We start from the raw sequence: 16473 nt of genomic DNA on the forward strand, positions 1-16473 counted from the left end.
GGTGTCCCTGCGTTAGCGGGGACTGTCTTTTTGTTATGTTTTTGCATAGTGCCTAGCACATTGGTGCCCTGGTCCATGACTTGGGCTCCTAGATACTACCATAGTACAAATAGTAAATAATAATAATTAATACAAAGAGTGAATATTTAAATGATTGCAAATGGAATAACGAGACAGGATGACTATATATTCTTTTTATAAGAAGAGTCTCAGTGGATATTACTGATGGTTTTTTGTTGTTTTGTTTTTGCTATCATGGAACTGTAGATGGCAAAGAAAGTAGTTTCTTTCTATCCCATTGCTGATTGTTTTAGGAAATCCCTGAGAATAGGGTTTCTGAAAGGAAGGATCATAATATTAAAACTAGGTTTAGTTCTCTGCACACTTCGTTGTTGCATATCTGCTGTCCCCCACCATCTTTACTAATATTAATATTGTATATGGATCTTTGACATATACCTGATAGAAAGGAAAGGCTATTCCTCGATATTGTGGATGGACATGAAATTAATAAAGATGGATAATCCAGACTGCATATTAAAGTTACACACTGACATATGCCTCACATGGGACCAATTGTGGCCCCCTGTGCAAAGCCCGGTTAAATGGGCTTTGCATGTGGGAACACCTTCAGTGATATGGCCTAATGGATTCACCTGCATCCCCAAGGCCATGGAGAACCAGTGCAGCTACTTCTTCAGTCTTTATGCTGTAGTGAGGGTTGCTACCTGTGTGTTCATCCTACTCAGCAATTTTTGGCCTGTAAATCCTGATGAGTGCAGACTCCTTAGCGGTGCTCTCTCCCCTGCTTTCAGAATGTTTCTGGCAATCTCTGTTTTGTGTGGGGTGAAAAGTATGGGGTTTGTTGTAAAAAGAACAGTGTGAAAAACAATTGCTTAGGATCTTCTAAGGAAGATCACAGGGAAGAAAGGTAAGCAGCAGGATACGGACCCTGGACTTCAGGAAAGCAGACTTCGACTCCCTCAGGGAACGGATGGGTAGGATCCCCTGGGGGACTAACATGAAGGGGAAAGGAGTCCAGGAGAGCTGGCTGTATTTCAAAGAATCCTTATTGAGGTTACAGGGACAAACCATCCCGATGTGTCGAAAGAATAGTAAATATGGCAGGCGACCAGCTTGGCTTAACGGTGAAATCCTAGCAGATCTTAAACATAAAAAAGAAGCTTACAAGAAGTGGAAGGTTGGACATATGACCAGGGAAGATTATAAAAATATTGCTCGGGCATGTAGGAATGAAATCAGGAGGGCCAAATAGCACCTGGAGCTGCAGCTAGCGAGAGATTTCAAGAGTAACAAGAAGGGTTTCTTCAGGTATGTTGGCAACAAGAAGAAAGCCAAGGAAAGTGTGGGACCCTTAATGAATGAGGGAGGCAACCTAGTGACAGAGGTTGTGGAAAAAGCTAATGTACTCAATCCTTCTTTTGCCTCTGTCTTCACGAACAAGGTCAGCTCCCAGACTGCTGCGCTGGGCATCACAACATGGGGAATAGATGGCCAGCCCTCTGTGGAGAAAGAGGTGGTTAGGGACTATTTAGAAAAGCTGGACATGCACAAGTCCATGGGGCCGGACGAGTTGCATCCGAGAGTGCTAAAGGAACTGGCGGCTGTGATTGCAGAGCCATTGGCCATTATCTTTGAAAACTCGTGGCGAACGGGGGAAGTCCCGGATGACTGGAAAAAGGCTAATGTAGTGCCAATCTTTAAAAAAGGGAAGAAGGAGGATCCTGGGAACTACAGGCCAGTCAGCCTCACTTCAGTCCCCGGAAAAATCATGGAGCAGGTCCTCAAAGAATCAATCCTGAAGCACTTACATGAGAGGAAAGTGATCAGGAACAGTCAGCATGGATTCACCAAGGGAAGGTCATGCCTGACTAATCTAATCGCCTTCTATGATGAGATTACTGGTTCTGTGGATGAAGGGAAAGCAGTGGATGTATTATTTCTTGACTTTAGCAAAGCTTTTGACACGGTCTCCCACAGTATTCTTGTCAGCAAGTTAAAGAAGTATGGGCTGGATGAATGCACTATAAGGTGGGTAGAAAGTTGGCTAGATTGTCGGGCTCAACGGGTAGTGATCAATGGCTCCATGTCTAGTTGGCAGCCGGTGTCAAGTGGAGTGCCCCAGGGGTCGGTCCTGGGGGCCAGTTTTGTTCAAGATCTTCATAAATGATCTGGAGGATGGTGTGGCTTGCACTCTCAGCAAATTTGCGCATGATATTAAACTGGGAGGAGTGGTAGATACGCTGGAGGGCAGGGATAAGATACAGAGGGACCTAGACAAATTGGAGGATTGGGCCAAAAGAAATCCGATGAGGTTCAATAAGGATAAGTGCAGGGTCCTGCACTTAGGACGGAAGAACCCAATGCACAGCTACAGACTAGGGACCGAATGGCTAGGCAGCAGTTCTGCGGAAAAGGACCTAGGGGTGACAGTGGACGAGAAGCTGGATATGAGTCAGCAGTGTGCCCTTGTTGCCAAGAAGGCCAATGGCGTTTTGGGATGTATAAGTAGGGGCATAGCGAGCAGATCGAGGGACGTGATCGTTCCCCTCTATTCAACATTGGTGAGGCCTCATCTGGAGTACTGTGTCCAGTTTTGGGCCCCACACTACAAGAAGGATGTGGATAAATTGGAAAGAGGCCAGCGAAGGGCAACAAAAATGATTAGGGGTCTGGAACACATGACTTATGAGGAGAGGCTGAGGGAACTGGGATTGTTTAGTCTACAGAAGAGAAGAATGAGGAGGGATTTGATAGTTGCTTTCAACTACCTGAGAGGTGGTTCCAGAGAGGGATGGTTCTAGACTATTCTCAGTGGTAGAAGAGGACAGGACAAGGAGTAATGGTCTCAAGTTGCAGTGGGGAAGGTTTAGGTTGGATATTAGGAAAAACTTTTTCACTAGGCGGGTGGTGAAACACTGGAATGCGTTGCCTAGGGAGGTGGTGGAATCTCCTTCCTTAGAAGTTTTTAAGGTCAGGCTTGACAAAGCCCTGGCTGGGATGATTTAATTGGGGATTGGTCCTGCTCTGAGCAGGGGGTTGGACTAGATGACCTCCTGAGGTCCCTTCCAACCCTGATATTCTATGATTCTAAGATTTCTTATGATTTGTCTGTCACTGACAAAATATTGGCGATGGGAATCAGAGGTGCAAAATGAACCCACACTTCAATTATGAATGTATCAAATTGTATAGCAGACATTTAAAAAAGGGATTCTATTAGAACAGGGGTCGGCAGTCTTTGAGAAGTGGTGTGCCGAGTCTTCACTGATTCACTCTAATTTAAGGTTTCGTGTGCCAATAATACATTTAAATGTTTTTAGAAGGTCTCTCTCTATATTATGTAACTAAACTATTGTTGTATGTAAAGTAAACAAGGTTTTTAAAATGTTTAAGAAGCTTCATTTAAAATTAAATTAAAATGCAGATCTTATCAGTTTAGTGTAGTGGTTCTTAACCTGGGGTGTACGCACCCCTGGGGGTCCGAGATGCCCTTTCTGGGGGTACGAGACATGCGAGATTTTTTTCGAAGGTAAATCATCGAAAACACAAATTAAGCACAAGCATATAAGTACAACTACTTTGTTTCATCACACCTATGTATTTATTAACATTATACATTTTTTTAACTATTACTGTAATATACAAACAAAGTTTTTAAGTTTTCAAGTTTTTAAGCTAATTGTAGTGTAATTTTTGATAAGGGGTGAGAGAACTTATTTTGAGAATTCCAGACCGTCAGTGGGCTGAGCGGGGCTGGGTGTAGTGTATAAAATTGCTCCCCATAGGAATGTGCTACTTACGGTGTACTACTTACCGCTGCCTGTCCTGATGCTCTGAGGGGCATGGTAGGGGGACGGGGAACAGGGGTCATTGGATAGGTGTGGGAGTCCCAGGGGGCCTGTCAGGGGTTGGGGGTGTGGATAGGGGTCAGGGCAGTCAGGGGATAGGGAGCAGGGGGGCTTGGACGGGGGGGTGGGGTCCCAGGAGGGGGCGGTCAGGAGACAAGGAGTGGGGGGGGGGTTGGATGGTGGAGGGTTCTGAGGGGGGCAGTCAGGGGGGAGGGGGTCCTGGGAGGGGGTGGTCAGGGACAAGGAGCGGGTGGGGGTTGGATGGTGGAGGGCTCTGAGGGGGACAGTTGGGGGTGGGGGGTGTGATCGGATGGGTCAGGGGTTATGAGAGGGGCAGGAAGTGGGCCAGCTGTGTGGGGAGGCACAGGCTTCCCTACCTAGTGCAGTGTATTAAATTTCTCCCTGTAGGAATGTGCTACTTACAGTGTACTACTTACGGCTGCCAGTCCTGGTGCTCCGCAAATAGCACATTCCTACGGGGAGAAATTTAATACACTGCACTGCCAGACAGAACCCCGGTCTGGGGTTCCATCTGCCGGCTCCTGCCAGCCAGGGTCCCGGCCGCCGGCCCCACTCAGCCTGCTGCCGGCCCGGGGTTCCGTTCACCCAGGCCGGCAGCGGGCTGAGCTGGGGCAGTGGCCGGGACCCTGGCTGGCAGCAGCATGCCCGTAAAAATCGGCTCACGTGCCGCCTTTGGCATGTGTGTTGCCGGTTGCCGACCCCTGTATGAGAACTTTACCTTTAGATACTTTAAATATTGGATCAATATTAGTTTGGTATTATTTCAGACTAAAGTTTATAAAAAGGATGTATCATGTTTGTCATACTTTCTAATTTTAATGTCCGCATTTTGTGACAGCTGATAACGAATTAATTTCCAATTCAAATTGTCTTCTGTGCCTGAATCTATTAGAGCATGTTAAGGAAATGTTATTTGGTTCATGTTCTCTAAGGCTATAGTCAGATGTTGTGTTTTTTTGTTTTTTTTTTGCTGTCTTAATGGAAATAATCTCAACCTTGCCAGGTTCCCTGACATTTTTACATCAAATCATTATGCTCTTACAGAGCAAGCAGGTACTTGGGAGAGAATGGACAGCCTTTTACTCTATTTTGATAGTGTACAGAAGCAGAAAGAAGAACTCCCAGTTGCAAATTCAGAACAGTTACAGAAGAAAAAATGTGAACCAAACTTGACACTCCCTGGAGCCAGGCCATTCTGTGGTATTTCCTGGTAGTTTATTCAATTTTATTATAAAACTTAGTCCTTGTTATCGTAGAGGGGAAAATATGAATATGACAATTGAATGTAGGCAATAAATTAAAGGTCACTGCAGTAAAGACTCTTTAAAGAGCAAACAAATGAAGTAATCTTATTATTCTGCTTTTGCGGTTCCAATATGAGTCATTCAGGTTCAGTTCCAGATTTTGTATTCATTACCTTTTGCTTTTCTTAATTCAAAAGAAACTTGTAGGAGATTATTGAAATAAGAATTTCCGAGCTGACAAATACTGGTACCTTGTGATTATGTACTTAAGTGAGATCAGATTTTGTATACAACAAATAAAGACCAAACAAGAACATAAACCTTCCACATATGTGACTCTTAAAAATTTATCATTGGGTAAGAGAGAAGGAAATAAAATAATCCTACCCCCCGAAACAGAATGTTGAAAATCTTCCAGAAATCAGTTAAATATGGGAATCTTGTTAATACCAAAGTATTTCTTCCGTGTCACAGAAACATTTTATTGATGATCTGCTTTTTAATCAAAGATTAATTTCACTCCAAACAGTAATTTTTATCTAAAACATGTCTTGCTATAAAAAACACTATATATTGTGGTCCATTAACTAACTGTCTGCTGCTATAAAGTAGATAAGAATTTTATCTTTTATAAAAGCCTGTTTTTTGTTGTGTTTATATATTTTTTTAAACTTGGCAGTAAAATTGCTTTTGCGAGTTCAGCCAATCACAGCTCCCACTGACCGCAGTTCGCCGCTCCAGGCCAATGGGGGCTGCCGGAAGCATTTTGGGCTGAGGAATGTGCTGGCCGCCGCTTCCCACGGACCCCATTGGCCTGGAGCGGCGAACCGCTGCCAGTGGGAGCTGCAATCAGCCGAACCTGCGGACGCGGCAAGTAAACAAACTGGCCCGGCCTGCCAGGGGGCTTACCCTGGTGGGCCGGGTGCCAAAGGTTGCTGATTCCTGCATTAAACTAATTAAATAAAGTGAAAATTGAAATGTCATTTCAAAATGAAATGTCCAGTTCGCTTCCAGTTCACGGTTCCACCCTTCGGCCTAGCATCTGTGCCAAGGGTCCTTCCATCCTCCCCTCCTCACCCACCCGTCCTGGGCTACCTTGGCAGTTATCCCCCTATTTGTGTGATGAATTAATAAAGAATGCATGATTTTGCAACAACAATGACTTTATAGCCTCTACAAGCGGTGATCGAAGGAGAGAGGGTGGTTGGCTTACAGGAAGTAGAGTGAACCAAGGGGGCAGGTTTTCATCAAGGAGAAACAAACAGAATTGTCACACTGTAGCGTGGCTAGTCATGAAACTGGTTTTCAAAGCTTCCCTGATGCGAAGCGTGCCCTGCTGTGCTGTTCTAATCACCCTGGTGTCTGGCTGCGCATAATCAGCGGCTAGGCGATTTGCCTCAACTTCCCACCCCGCCATAAATGTCTCCCCTTTACTCTCACAGATATTGTGGAGCATACAGCAAGCAGCAATAACGATGGGAATATTGGTTTTGCTGAGGTCTAACAGAGTCAGTAAACTGTGCCAGCGCATTTTTAAATGTCCAAATGCACATTCTACCACCATTCTGCACTTGCTCAGCCTGTAGTTGAACAGCTCCTGACTACTGTCCAGGGTGCCTGTGTACGGCTTCATGAACCACGGCATTAAGGGGTAGGCTGGGTCCCCAAGGATAACTATAGGCATTTCAACATCCCCAACGGTTATTTTCTGGTCTGGGAAGTAAGTCCCTTCCTGCAGCTGTTCAAACGGATCAGAGTTCCTGAAGACGCGAGTGTCATGTACCTTTCCCGGCCATCCCACGTTGATGTCGGTGAAATGTCCATTGTGATCCACCAGTACTTGCAGCACCATTGAAAAGTACCCCTTGCGGTTTATGTACTCGCTGCCAAGGTGGTCCGGTCCCAAGATAGGGATATGCGTTCCATCTATCACACCACCACAATTAGGGAATCCCATTGCAGCAAAGCCATCCACTATGACCTGAACATTTCCCAGAGTCATTACCCTTGATAGCAGCAGCTCAGTGATTGCTTGGCTACTTGCATCACAGCAGCCCCCACAGTAGATTTGCCCACTCCAAATTGATTCTGGACTTTCCGGTAGCTGTCTGACGTTGCAAGCTTCCACAGGGCTATCGCCATTTGCTTGTGAACTGTGAGGGCTGTTCTCATCTCGGTATTCTTGTGCTTCAGGGCAGGGGAAAGCAAGTCACAGAGTTCCATGAAAGTGCCCTTACGCATACGAAAGTTTCGCAGCCACTGGGAATCGTCTCAGACCTTCAACACTATGTGGTCCTACCAGTCTGTGCTTGTTTCCCGAGCCCAGAATCGGTGTTCCACGGCATGAGCCTGCCCCATTGCCACTGGGATGTCCAAATTGCCGGGGCCCATGCTTTGAGAGAAGTCTGTGTCCATGTCCTCATCACTCTCGTCACCGCGCTGCCATCGCCTCCTTGCCTGCTTTTGCAAGTTCTTGTTCTGCACATACTGCAGGATAATGCGCGAGGTGTTTACAATGCTCATAACTGCCGTGGTGGTCTGAGCGGGCTCCATGCTTGCCGTGGTATGGAGTCTGCAGGAGAGCAGAGTTGCAGCGGAAACCATGGAGTACGACAGTTAACACCGTGCACATTTCCCGAGGAAGAACGCACGTACCCAGGAGGCCATGACAGACAACGTGGAGAAATTCGCTATTGAGACAATAGCAGCAGAGCAGAGTTGCAGCAGAAGTGGTGTATGATGACGGTTAGCAGTCCTACTGCACCGTCTGCTACCCACAGCACCCAGGACACAACAGCGGCAGTGTCGGTGAGCTGAGCTGCACGGGCTGCACACTTGCTGTGGTATGGCATCTGTGCGGGGAAAAAAGGCACAAAATGATTGTCTGCCATTGCTTTCACGGAGGGAGGGGCGATTGACGACATGTACCCAAAACCACCTGCGACAATGTTTTTGCCCCATCAGGCATTGGGAGCTTAACCCAGAATTTTAATGGGCGGCAGAGACTGCGGGAACTATGGGATAGCTACCCACACTGCACTGCTCCGTAAGTCGATGCTAGCAACGGTAGTGAGGACGCACTCTGCCGACTTAATGAGTTTAGTGTGGATATACGCAATCAACTATAAAATCGATTTCTAAAAATCGACTTCTATAAAATTGACCTAATTTCATAGTGTAGACATATCCTTAGACCTGCCTCTTTTGGAAACTGCTTGGGAGTCACCTAGCGCAATGGACATATGCAATCACTTGAAGAAGAAAAAATGGTTGTTCTTCGAGATGTGTTGCATGTATCCATGATATGCCCCACCTACCTTCCCAACACATCATAGTCTTTCATCTGAGTCCAGTACAAAGGAACCAAAGGATGAGTTGACTCAGAGTATAGAGGACACCGGGGTGCACGTTTGGCCAGCTCTACAGATACCACTAGGGAAAGCTCTAAATCCTATGTATCTCAGGATCCTCACCTGTTACTGTTAGTGGGAGCTCATATTAAAAAGTGGGTGGGAAACAAGTGAAAAGTAATTGACCCTTCCTCTGAAGCAATGAAATGTGTTTTTTTCTCTTCTACAAAGCAAGCAATTATAAAATTATTGTCCAAGCACTGGTAATGGAATAAGGAGTCTTTTTTTTCTCTACCTCATTAGTTGAAATACACTCCAAATACTAAGAGAGAATACTGTAGTTATTGAATTCTGATGGCTGATTTATGTGAAGTGAGTTTGGTCTCAATCACATTTTTAATACACGGGTGTTGACACCATAAAACCATCATTCCAATAGGTGCCTTTGTTGGCAGTGTCAAAGGTTAGGTCTACTGTGCATCTGGGAATGTGGATTACAGTTCGGGTAGACAGACCTGTACTAGCTCTGCATGAGCTAGTGTGCTAAAAATATCAGTGTAGCTGGGGTAGTGTGGCAGCAGCTCGCACTAGCTGTCTGAGTATAAATTTGCCCAGACCACTGGGTACATAGGCAGCTAGCCCAAACTCCTGTACATGCTATACCCAACCGCAATGCTCTTTTTAGTTTAACATGAGCACAGCTAGCCCAGTTGGGAAGCATGCTCCCAGCTGTAGTGTAGACCTAAAGAGGCCAAGGAGTAATATGGACTTGGGGGCTGGTACTCTCCTGTGTACAAGTGTTCCTCCCCAGAAGAGGATTGTTGCTTATAGCCAGATGGGATAGGAAACCTTACACTTCCTCTGGCTCTCTTGTTCCTATTCTATAAAGAGAGGTCTGGAATGTTGTCAGCCTAGTTCCTTTCATGAGCACAAAATTCACTTAAGGCTGAAATGTGTACTGTGGGTTAAAGTGAACTTGAGCTACCTTTAGATGATATGCTGAGCCTGGACCTCATTCATGCCCTTGTCACAACTCATATCCGTTATCTGTTCTAGTCATAAACTCCTGACCTATACCTAAGGGGGGAGTTTAATAAAAACAGACCCCCCTTTTCTTGATTACAGATGTTAAATAAGCTAGGATTCAGTTGTGGCTTTTAGTCACAGCCCCAGGGAAATAGAGGGATGTGTTTTGCCTCAGGGAGTCTGAATACCTGTCAGACTTGCTGGCCATGCAGAAGCTGCAATCAAACTGCTATACTCCTTTATGATTGTGCAACTTGCTTTCCCTTTTGTGTGTTCAGCCAGGTCTGCAGGCTGTTATTTGGGGTAGGAGGAGTAGGGGGATATGGCTTGCCTCATCCCCTTTTCTAAGAGCAAAAGGGGGTGAGAGAGAGGGAGAATATGAGACCAAAAGGGGGAACATAGTAAAGATAGAAAGGAGAGAGAGGGAAGAGAAAAAAAGGGCAGGAAAAGCAGCAGCATCAATTGTACAGATGAATGGCATGAGCCAGTATGGGGGAGATATAGCCTTGATTTGTTTTTTCTTTTCTTTTTTTTTTTTTGGCTGTATCACTCAGATTAAACAGATGTTAATACAATCTGCAGAGTTTGTTTGAATAACACCAGTGAGACTGGCTTTGGATAGAATGTATCTCTTATGCTTTTCCTTTTCATTGTGTTTTTTGCACTGTTTCTTTTTCCTCAGCTCGCTTAACTTCATTGCCTAGTCAAAATCTGAAGTCTTGCTCTTTTGCTTTCTCCATGACTGCTTTTAGATTGTAAGGAAACAAATTATGTCTCCAAGAACAGCAGAAGCACTTACATGTTGTTCTGGTGGTCTGTTCTCCTTTCTCCCTTCTCCCTGTTCATTTCTGTTTTTTGGTCTTTCAATCATGCGTCTGGTTTTGGGCTTGTCAGAAGAAAACCTTTCAAAATTCTTATTTCTAACCACAAAGTAACAAAATGCCTGTTTTTCTGTTTCATGCACACTGTTAGTTTTCACAATTTCAAATGTTTAATATTTAGAATGGAGCCTAATAATTATTTAGAGTCATTTTGCGTGGACTCCTTACTTAAGAGGGAATTGAGTTCCACAAATTTAAGGAAACATCCAGGCAGCATTTGAGGGGCTTCTTTACGAGAGCTCATAAAGAGGGAGAAAAGTTTGCTACACATTTAATTATCACTGTATTATGAACTGTGTTTTACCAAAATGAGATTTGCAATAATTAGAATGAAAACGTAATTGAACCACATTCATTTTCAGTCACATGTAGCATGCGCTATTACATGTATAATTCTGCTAATATACATGTGCTATAAGCCACATAGAATAGCTTCAGTTTATCATTCTTTTCCGAAGGAAGACTGCATGGTGTAGCAGGGTGCGCAGGCCAGCACAGGTCCAGCATGCTCCTGTTGGACCTTCCAGCTCAAGACAGAGGAATACTAAGTGTTGTTCCAGGAGAGACTGGAGAACTATAGGCTTGTAATAAAGCATGGTGGGAAAGGGGGTGTAAAACATGCTGCTTAGTGTTGAGAGAGACCTCAGGAAAGTAGCAGTTTGTGCGGGAGGCCTCCAGTGACTGAGTTCTGGATGTGGTCATTAGTGCTGTTCTTGGAGGGGGAGCTGGGTGAATTGCTTAGAAGGCCTGTATTGTAGAAGCCTGAGGGATGGGATGGGATGGGAAGGAGGCCTAAGAGGCTAGCAAATAGAAGTGAGCCGGGAGGCGGGGTGGGGGTCGGGGAGCGGTAGAAACAAAGCACTGCATAACTGAGTTTGGAGTGAACAGCTGCTTCTCTTCACAAGGTTTCTAGGATGGAGCCCATGGTGAAGAGAAGGCATGAGCTGTCCATGGCCCTGTGGCACCATATAAAGGTGATACGGTTACACATCTGCAGTCAAGGGGAAGGAATTGTTAAACACATGTAACCAAGGGGAGATGGTCACAGAGCCATGGCCAAAGGAGGGTGAAGGATAGGGTTTGTGGATGTTTTGTTCCACTGGATTTTTCTTTACTGTGGAAGAGGAGGACTTTCTGTTGGTTTGTTAGAGTGCTGAACTGAATTAAACACATTAGCAAGGAAGAAAGGCTGAGGCAAGAGCCACACCTGCTGATGGAATGGTGAGATGCTCTCGTATGTAGACATACCTGTGTGGCTCTTTGTCATCGTTATTGTAAAGGCAAAAACTTAAAACAGTTGATTTGTATTTTAAAGATGTAAGTGTCACACTAGAAAGAGAGCATCACATTTCACTTTTAACATTGGTTCTCATGGGAGACTTCAGTCACCCTGATATCTGCTGGGAGAGGAATACAGTGGTACACAGACAATCCAGGAAGTTTTTGGAAAGTGTAGGGGACAATTTCCTGGTGCAAGTGCTGGAGGAACCAACTAGGGGCAGAGCTCTTCTTGACCTGCTGCTCACAAACCAGGAAGAATTAGTAGGGGAAGCAAAAGTGGATGGGAACCTGGGAGGCAGTGAGTATGAAATGGTCGAGTTCAGGATTCTGACACAAGGAAGAAAGGAGAGCAGCAGAATACGGACCCTGGACTTCAGAAAAGCAGACTTTGACAACCTCAGGGAGCTGATGGGCAGGATCCCCTGGGAGAATAACATGAGGGGGAAAGGAGTCCAGGAGAGCTGGCTGTATTTTAAAGAATCCTTATTGAGGTTACAGGGACAAACCATCCTGATGTGTAGAAAGAATAGTAAATATGGCAGGCGACCAGCTTGGCTTAACAGTGAAATCCTTGTTGATCTTAAACATAAAAAAGAAGCTTACAAGAAGTGGAAGATTGGACAAATGACCAGGGAAGAGTATAAAAATATTGCTCGGGCATGCAGGAGTGAAATCAGGACTGCCAAATCACACCTGGAGTTGCAGCTAGCAAGAGATGTTAAGAGTAACAAGAAGGGTTTCTCCAGCTATGTTAGCAACAAGAAGAAAGTCAAGGAAAGTGTGGGTCTCTTACTGAAAGAGGGAGGCAGCCTAGTGACAGAGGATGTGGAAAAAGCTAATGTATTCAATGCGTTTTTTGCCTCTGTCTTCACGAACAAGGTCCGCTCCCAGACTACTGCACTGGGTAGCACAGCAAAGGGAGGAGGTGACCAGCCCTCTGTGGAGAAAAAAGTGGTTTGGGACTATTTAGAAAAGCTGGATGACCAGAAGTCCATGGGGCCGGATGCGCTGCATCCGAGAGGGCTAAACAAGTTGGCGGATGTGATTGCGGAGCCATTGCCCATTATCTTTGAAAACGCATGGCGATTGGGGGAGGTCCCGGACGACTGGAAAAGGCGAATGTAGTGCCCATCTTTAAAAAAGGTAAGAAGGAGGATCCTGGGAACTACAGGCCAGTCAGCCTCACCTCAGTCCCTGGAAAAATCATGGAGCAGGTCCTCAAGGAATCAATCCTGAAGCACTTAGAGGAGAGGAAAACAATCAGGAACAGTCAGAATGGATTCACCAAGGGCAAGTCATGCCTGATTAATCTAATTGCCTTCTATGACGCGATAACTGGCTCTGTGGATGAGGGGAAAGCAGTGGATGTGTTGTTCCTTGACTTTAGCAAAGCTTTTGACACGGTCTCCCACAGTATTCTTGTCAGCAAGTTAAAGAAGTATGGGCTGGATGAATGGACTATAAGGTGGATAGAAAGCTGGCTAGATTGTCGGGCTCAATGGGTAGTGATCGATGACTCCATGTCTAGTTGGCAGCTGGTATCAAGTGGAGTGCCCCAAGGGTCAGTCGTGGGGTCAGTTTTGTTCAATATCTTCATTAATGATCTGGAGGATGGCGTGGACTGCACCCTCAGCAAGTATGCAGATGACACTAAACTGGGAGGAGAGGTAGATACACTGGAGGGTAGGGATAGGATACAGAGGGACCTAGACAAATTGGAGGATTCGGGCAAAAGAAATCTGATGAGGTTCAACAAGGACAAGTGCAGAGTCCTGCACTTAGGATGGAAGAATCCCATGCACTGCTACAGAATAAGGACCGAATGGCTCAGCAGCAGTTCTGCAGAAAAGGACCTAGGGGTGACAGTGGATGAGAAGCTGGCTATGAGTCAACAGCGTGGCCTTGTTGCCAAGAAGGCCAATAGTATTTTGGGCTGTATAAGTAGGGGCATTGCCAGCAGATCGAGGGACATGATCGTTCCCCTCTATTTGACATTGGTGAGGCCTCATCTGGAGTACTGTGTCCAGTTTTGGGCCCCACACTACATGAAGGATGTGGAAAAATTGGAAAACGTCCAGCGGAGGGCAACAAAAATGATTAGGAGACTGGAACACATGACTAACAAGGAGAGGCTGAGGGAAATGGGATTGTTTAGTCTGCAGAAGAGAAGAAAGAAGGGGGGATTTGATAGCTGCTTTCAACTTCCTGAAAGGGGGTTCCAAAGAGGATGGATCTAGACTGTTTTCAGTGGTAGCAGATGACAGAACGAGGAGTAAGGGTCTTAAGTTGCAGTGGGGGAGGTTTAGGTTGGATATCAGAAAAAACTTTTTCACTAGGCGGGTGGCGAAACACTGGAATGCGTTACCTAGGGAGGTGGTGGAATCTCCTTCCTTAGAAGTTTTTAAGGTCAGGCTTGACAAAGCCCTGGCTGGGATGATTTAGTTGGGTATTGGTCCTGCTTTGAGCAGGGGGTTGGACTAGATGACCTCCTGAGGTCCCTTCCAACCCTGACATTCTATGAATCTGTGATTGCAGTATTGTTATTTGCATGACTTCACTGTTATGTTGAAATCCAGAGGCTATTTGATGCTTGCTTCTCCAGCCCCTAGCAACGGATGAAGGCAACTCTTTATTTTTTATTTATAACCAGAAGTGCTGTAAATCATCACAACTTCATGCCTGAATTCCAGGAATAGCCCTCAAGTAGCCCTTTGAATTGGTGGCTGGAGAAGCCTGAGAAAACAAAATTTCAGGTAAGAAAAATTATCGGAGTCTGACTATAGTACAGCCAAAATCTTCTTATCACATTTCATGTGTTGAAAGGGCAGAATGCCAGGCAGAGTATACATCTCTTTAACATTAAAAATCCAGTATTTTGCAGAAAGGATAAGGGTACATCAATCAGAAAGTTCAGAATACTGGACCTTTTGATTTTTAATTGCACGGAAATAGTCTCCTTTGTGTTGTAATGGCTTACTGGTAGGATTGAATATAGGACTTGAATTACTTTTTGTGGAGATTAATTTATACAAAAATATAGCAGTGCTAAAGATACTCTGCATTTTTAAAGAATTCTCATTGTTATCTTCAGTAATAGAGAGTGGAAAAAAAAAGAATCCCTGATGCTTGATGGCCTATTCTATAGGAGGAAATCATCTTGCTTGTGATATTTAGAAATTTCTTGGTAATATTTTTTAAAATTATCATCATGTTTCCCTTAGGTGCCTTGGGGAAGCCAGTGTTTACTTCATACAAAGCTCTCATATGGTAATCGAGAATTATCTTTCACATAGCTGTGGCCTTTGCCATTCAAATAAAATGTTCCATCGCTCATAGTAGGGAAAGTGTCATTAACTGGCAGTATGATGGTGTCCACTTTGGACCAGTGGTAGTGAAGGGACAGGGGCACAGATATGTAAAGGTATTTAGGTTCGTAAAGTTACAGATAGACACCTCATAGAATTTTCAAAAGTGCTGAGGTACCTAACTCCCAATGGATTAGTTTCAGTGGGAGTTAACTGGCTACTTGGATTTTCAAAAGCACCTATGTAACTCCCATTTTAACTAATTCATTCGGAGTTAGATGCCCAGGTGATTTTGAAAACTCCACTGGGCGTTTATCTGCATCTTTAGGCACCTAATACCTTTAAAAACCCTGGGCCAAAGTGAATTCATCCTTCAGATTGGGTAGGGCACACAGTAGCTTTTAAACTTTACACATCTCACTTGCTGAACAATATTATACTATAATGAACAATGTTATTTGGGAATGGAATAGTTATTCATCATCTTAAAAATTAAATTGACACTGAAAACACATTTACACTAGCAATGTCTGTTAAAGGTATCTTTATTCACATGACCAGAATGTGGTACAATTGTAAATTTTGTAAATTTTAAGATGTAGGTCAGACCGGACAAGTTTACAAGTCTTGTATCTTCTGTAGTTTCTGATCCACACAGGTGAGTAGCTGAAGTGTTTTGTTTGACAGTAAAAATGGCCTTTAACTGTTCAGTTCTTCCAGTATTTTTTTAAAGAAGTAATATGCTACTAAAACTACACTGGGCGTCAATTTTTGCCCAAAAAATTATTCGTCAGCTATGACTGTAGTCCTAAATTGACTAGTAAATGGAGAGTTAAAGGTTACTTAGCATGATCGTTATCATTTGCGGCTTTAGTACATATCTGAACATGCATAAATTAAAACAAATCACAGTATGTGTGTTTTATATGGGAACAAATGTCACTACCAGTTCCCCCATTATTAAGCTGTTTAATACTTCCCATTATGAAAGATTCTTGCAGCCTATTCTGAGAAGCTCTCTTACGCCCATCGTTTGCAGCAGGCTGTTGATATTCTGACTGGAGAGTGCCTTTGAGCTGTTGAACTTCCTTTTCTTTATCCTATAGAATTCCATTCAGATTCGATAGATATACAAACAGATAAAAATTGCCATTTCCCTCCTCTAATTTGTGTTCCTCAGGACATTTTTGCAGCCTGCCAGCAGCAAAAAAAGCTGTGTTGAGAATGCCAGTGAGTAGGGAGGCAGGGGCACATAGGATAGAAGAGAACTGTGCTGGGCATCCCCCTACCTGGAGGTTAGATATTTCTCACATGTGGGTGAACCTTTGAGTTTGCTAGGCCCAGAGTTCAGGAGTTTTTTGTGCCAGTAGATTTGGTTCCTTTTGCAGCATAATATAATTAGGATAATATGAAATCAAAGTAGAAACCTGTTTCTCCATACATTTTAGTTTTGTGTACTACACAGTGTTAAGGCTGTAGCTGTTTTCAATCAG

The 16473-nt window shown here is 44.4% G+C and overlaps 1 protein-coding gene across 27 annotated transcripts in view; it reads left to right on the forward strand.

The window, feature by feature from the left end:
* KDM4C (lysine demethylase 4C) overlaps positions 1 to 16473 on the forward strand; it is a 437490-nt gene that overhangs the window by 167932 nt on the left and 253085 nt on the right. The window contains exon 10 of one of the 27 annotated variants that reach the window (XM_078852897.1): positions 14326 to 14428. The exons of the other annotated variants lie outside the window; for them this stretch is intronic. Within the exon in view, the coding sequence (XP_078709023.1) occupies positions 14326 to 14358 (33 nt within the window). The 3' untranslated portion in view covers positions 14359 to 14428. Of the gene's footprint in view, positions 1 to 14325; positions 14429 to 16473 lie in introns of those variants that run through there. 27 annotated transcript variants of the gene reach the window in all.

Source organism: Lepidochelys kempii, chromosome 5 (genome assembly GCF_965140285.1).
Source record: "Lepidochelys kempii isolate rLepKem1 chromosome 5, rLepKem1.hap1, whole genome shotgun sequence".
NCBI lineage: Eukaryota > Metazoa > Chordata > Testudines > Cheloniidae > Lepidochelys > Lepidochelys kempii.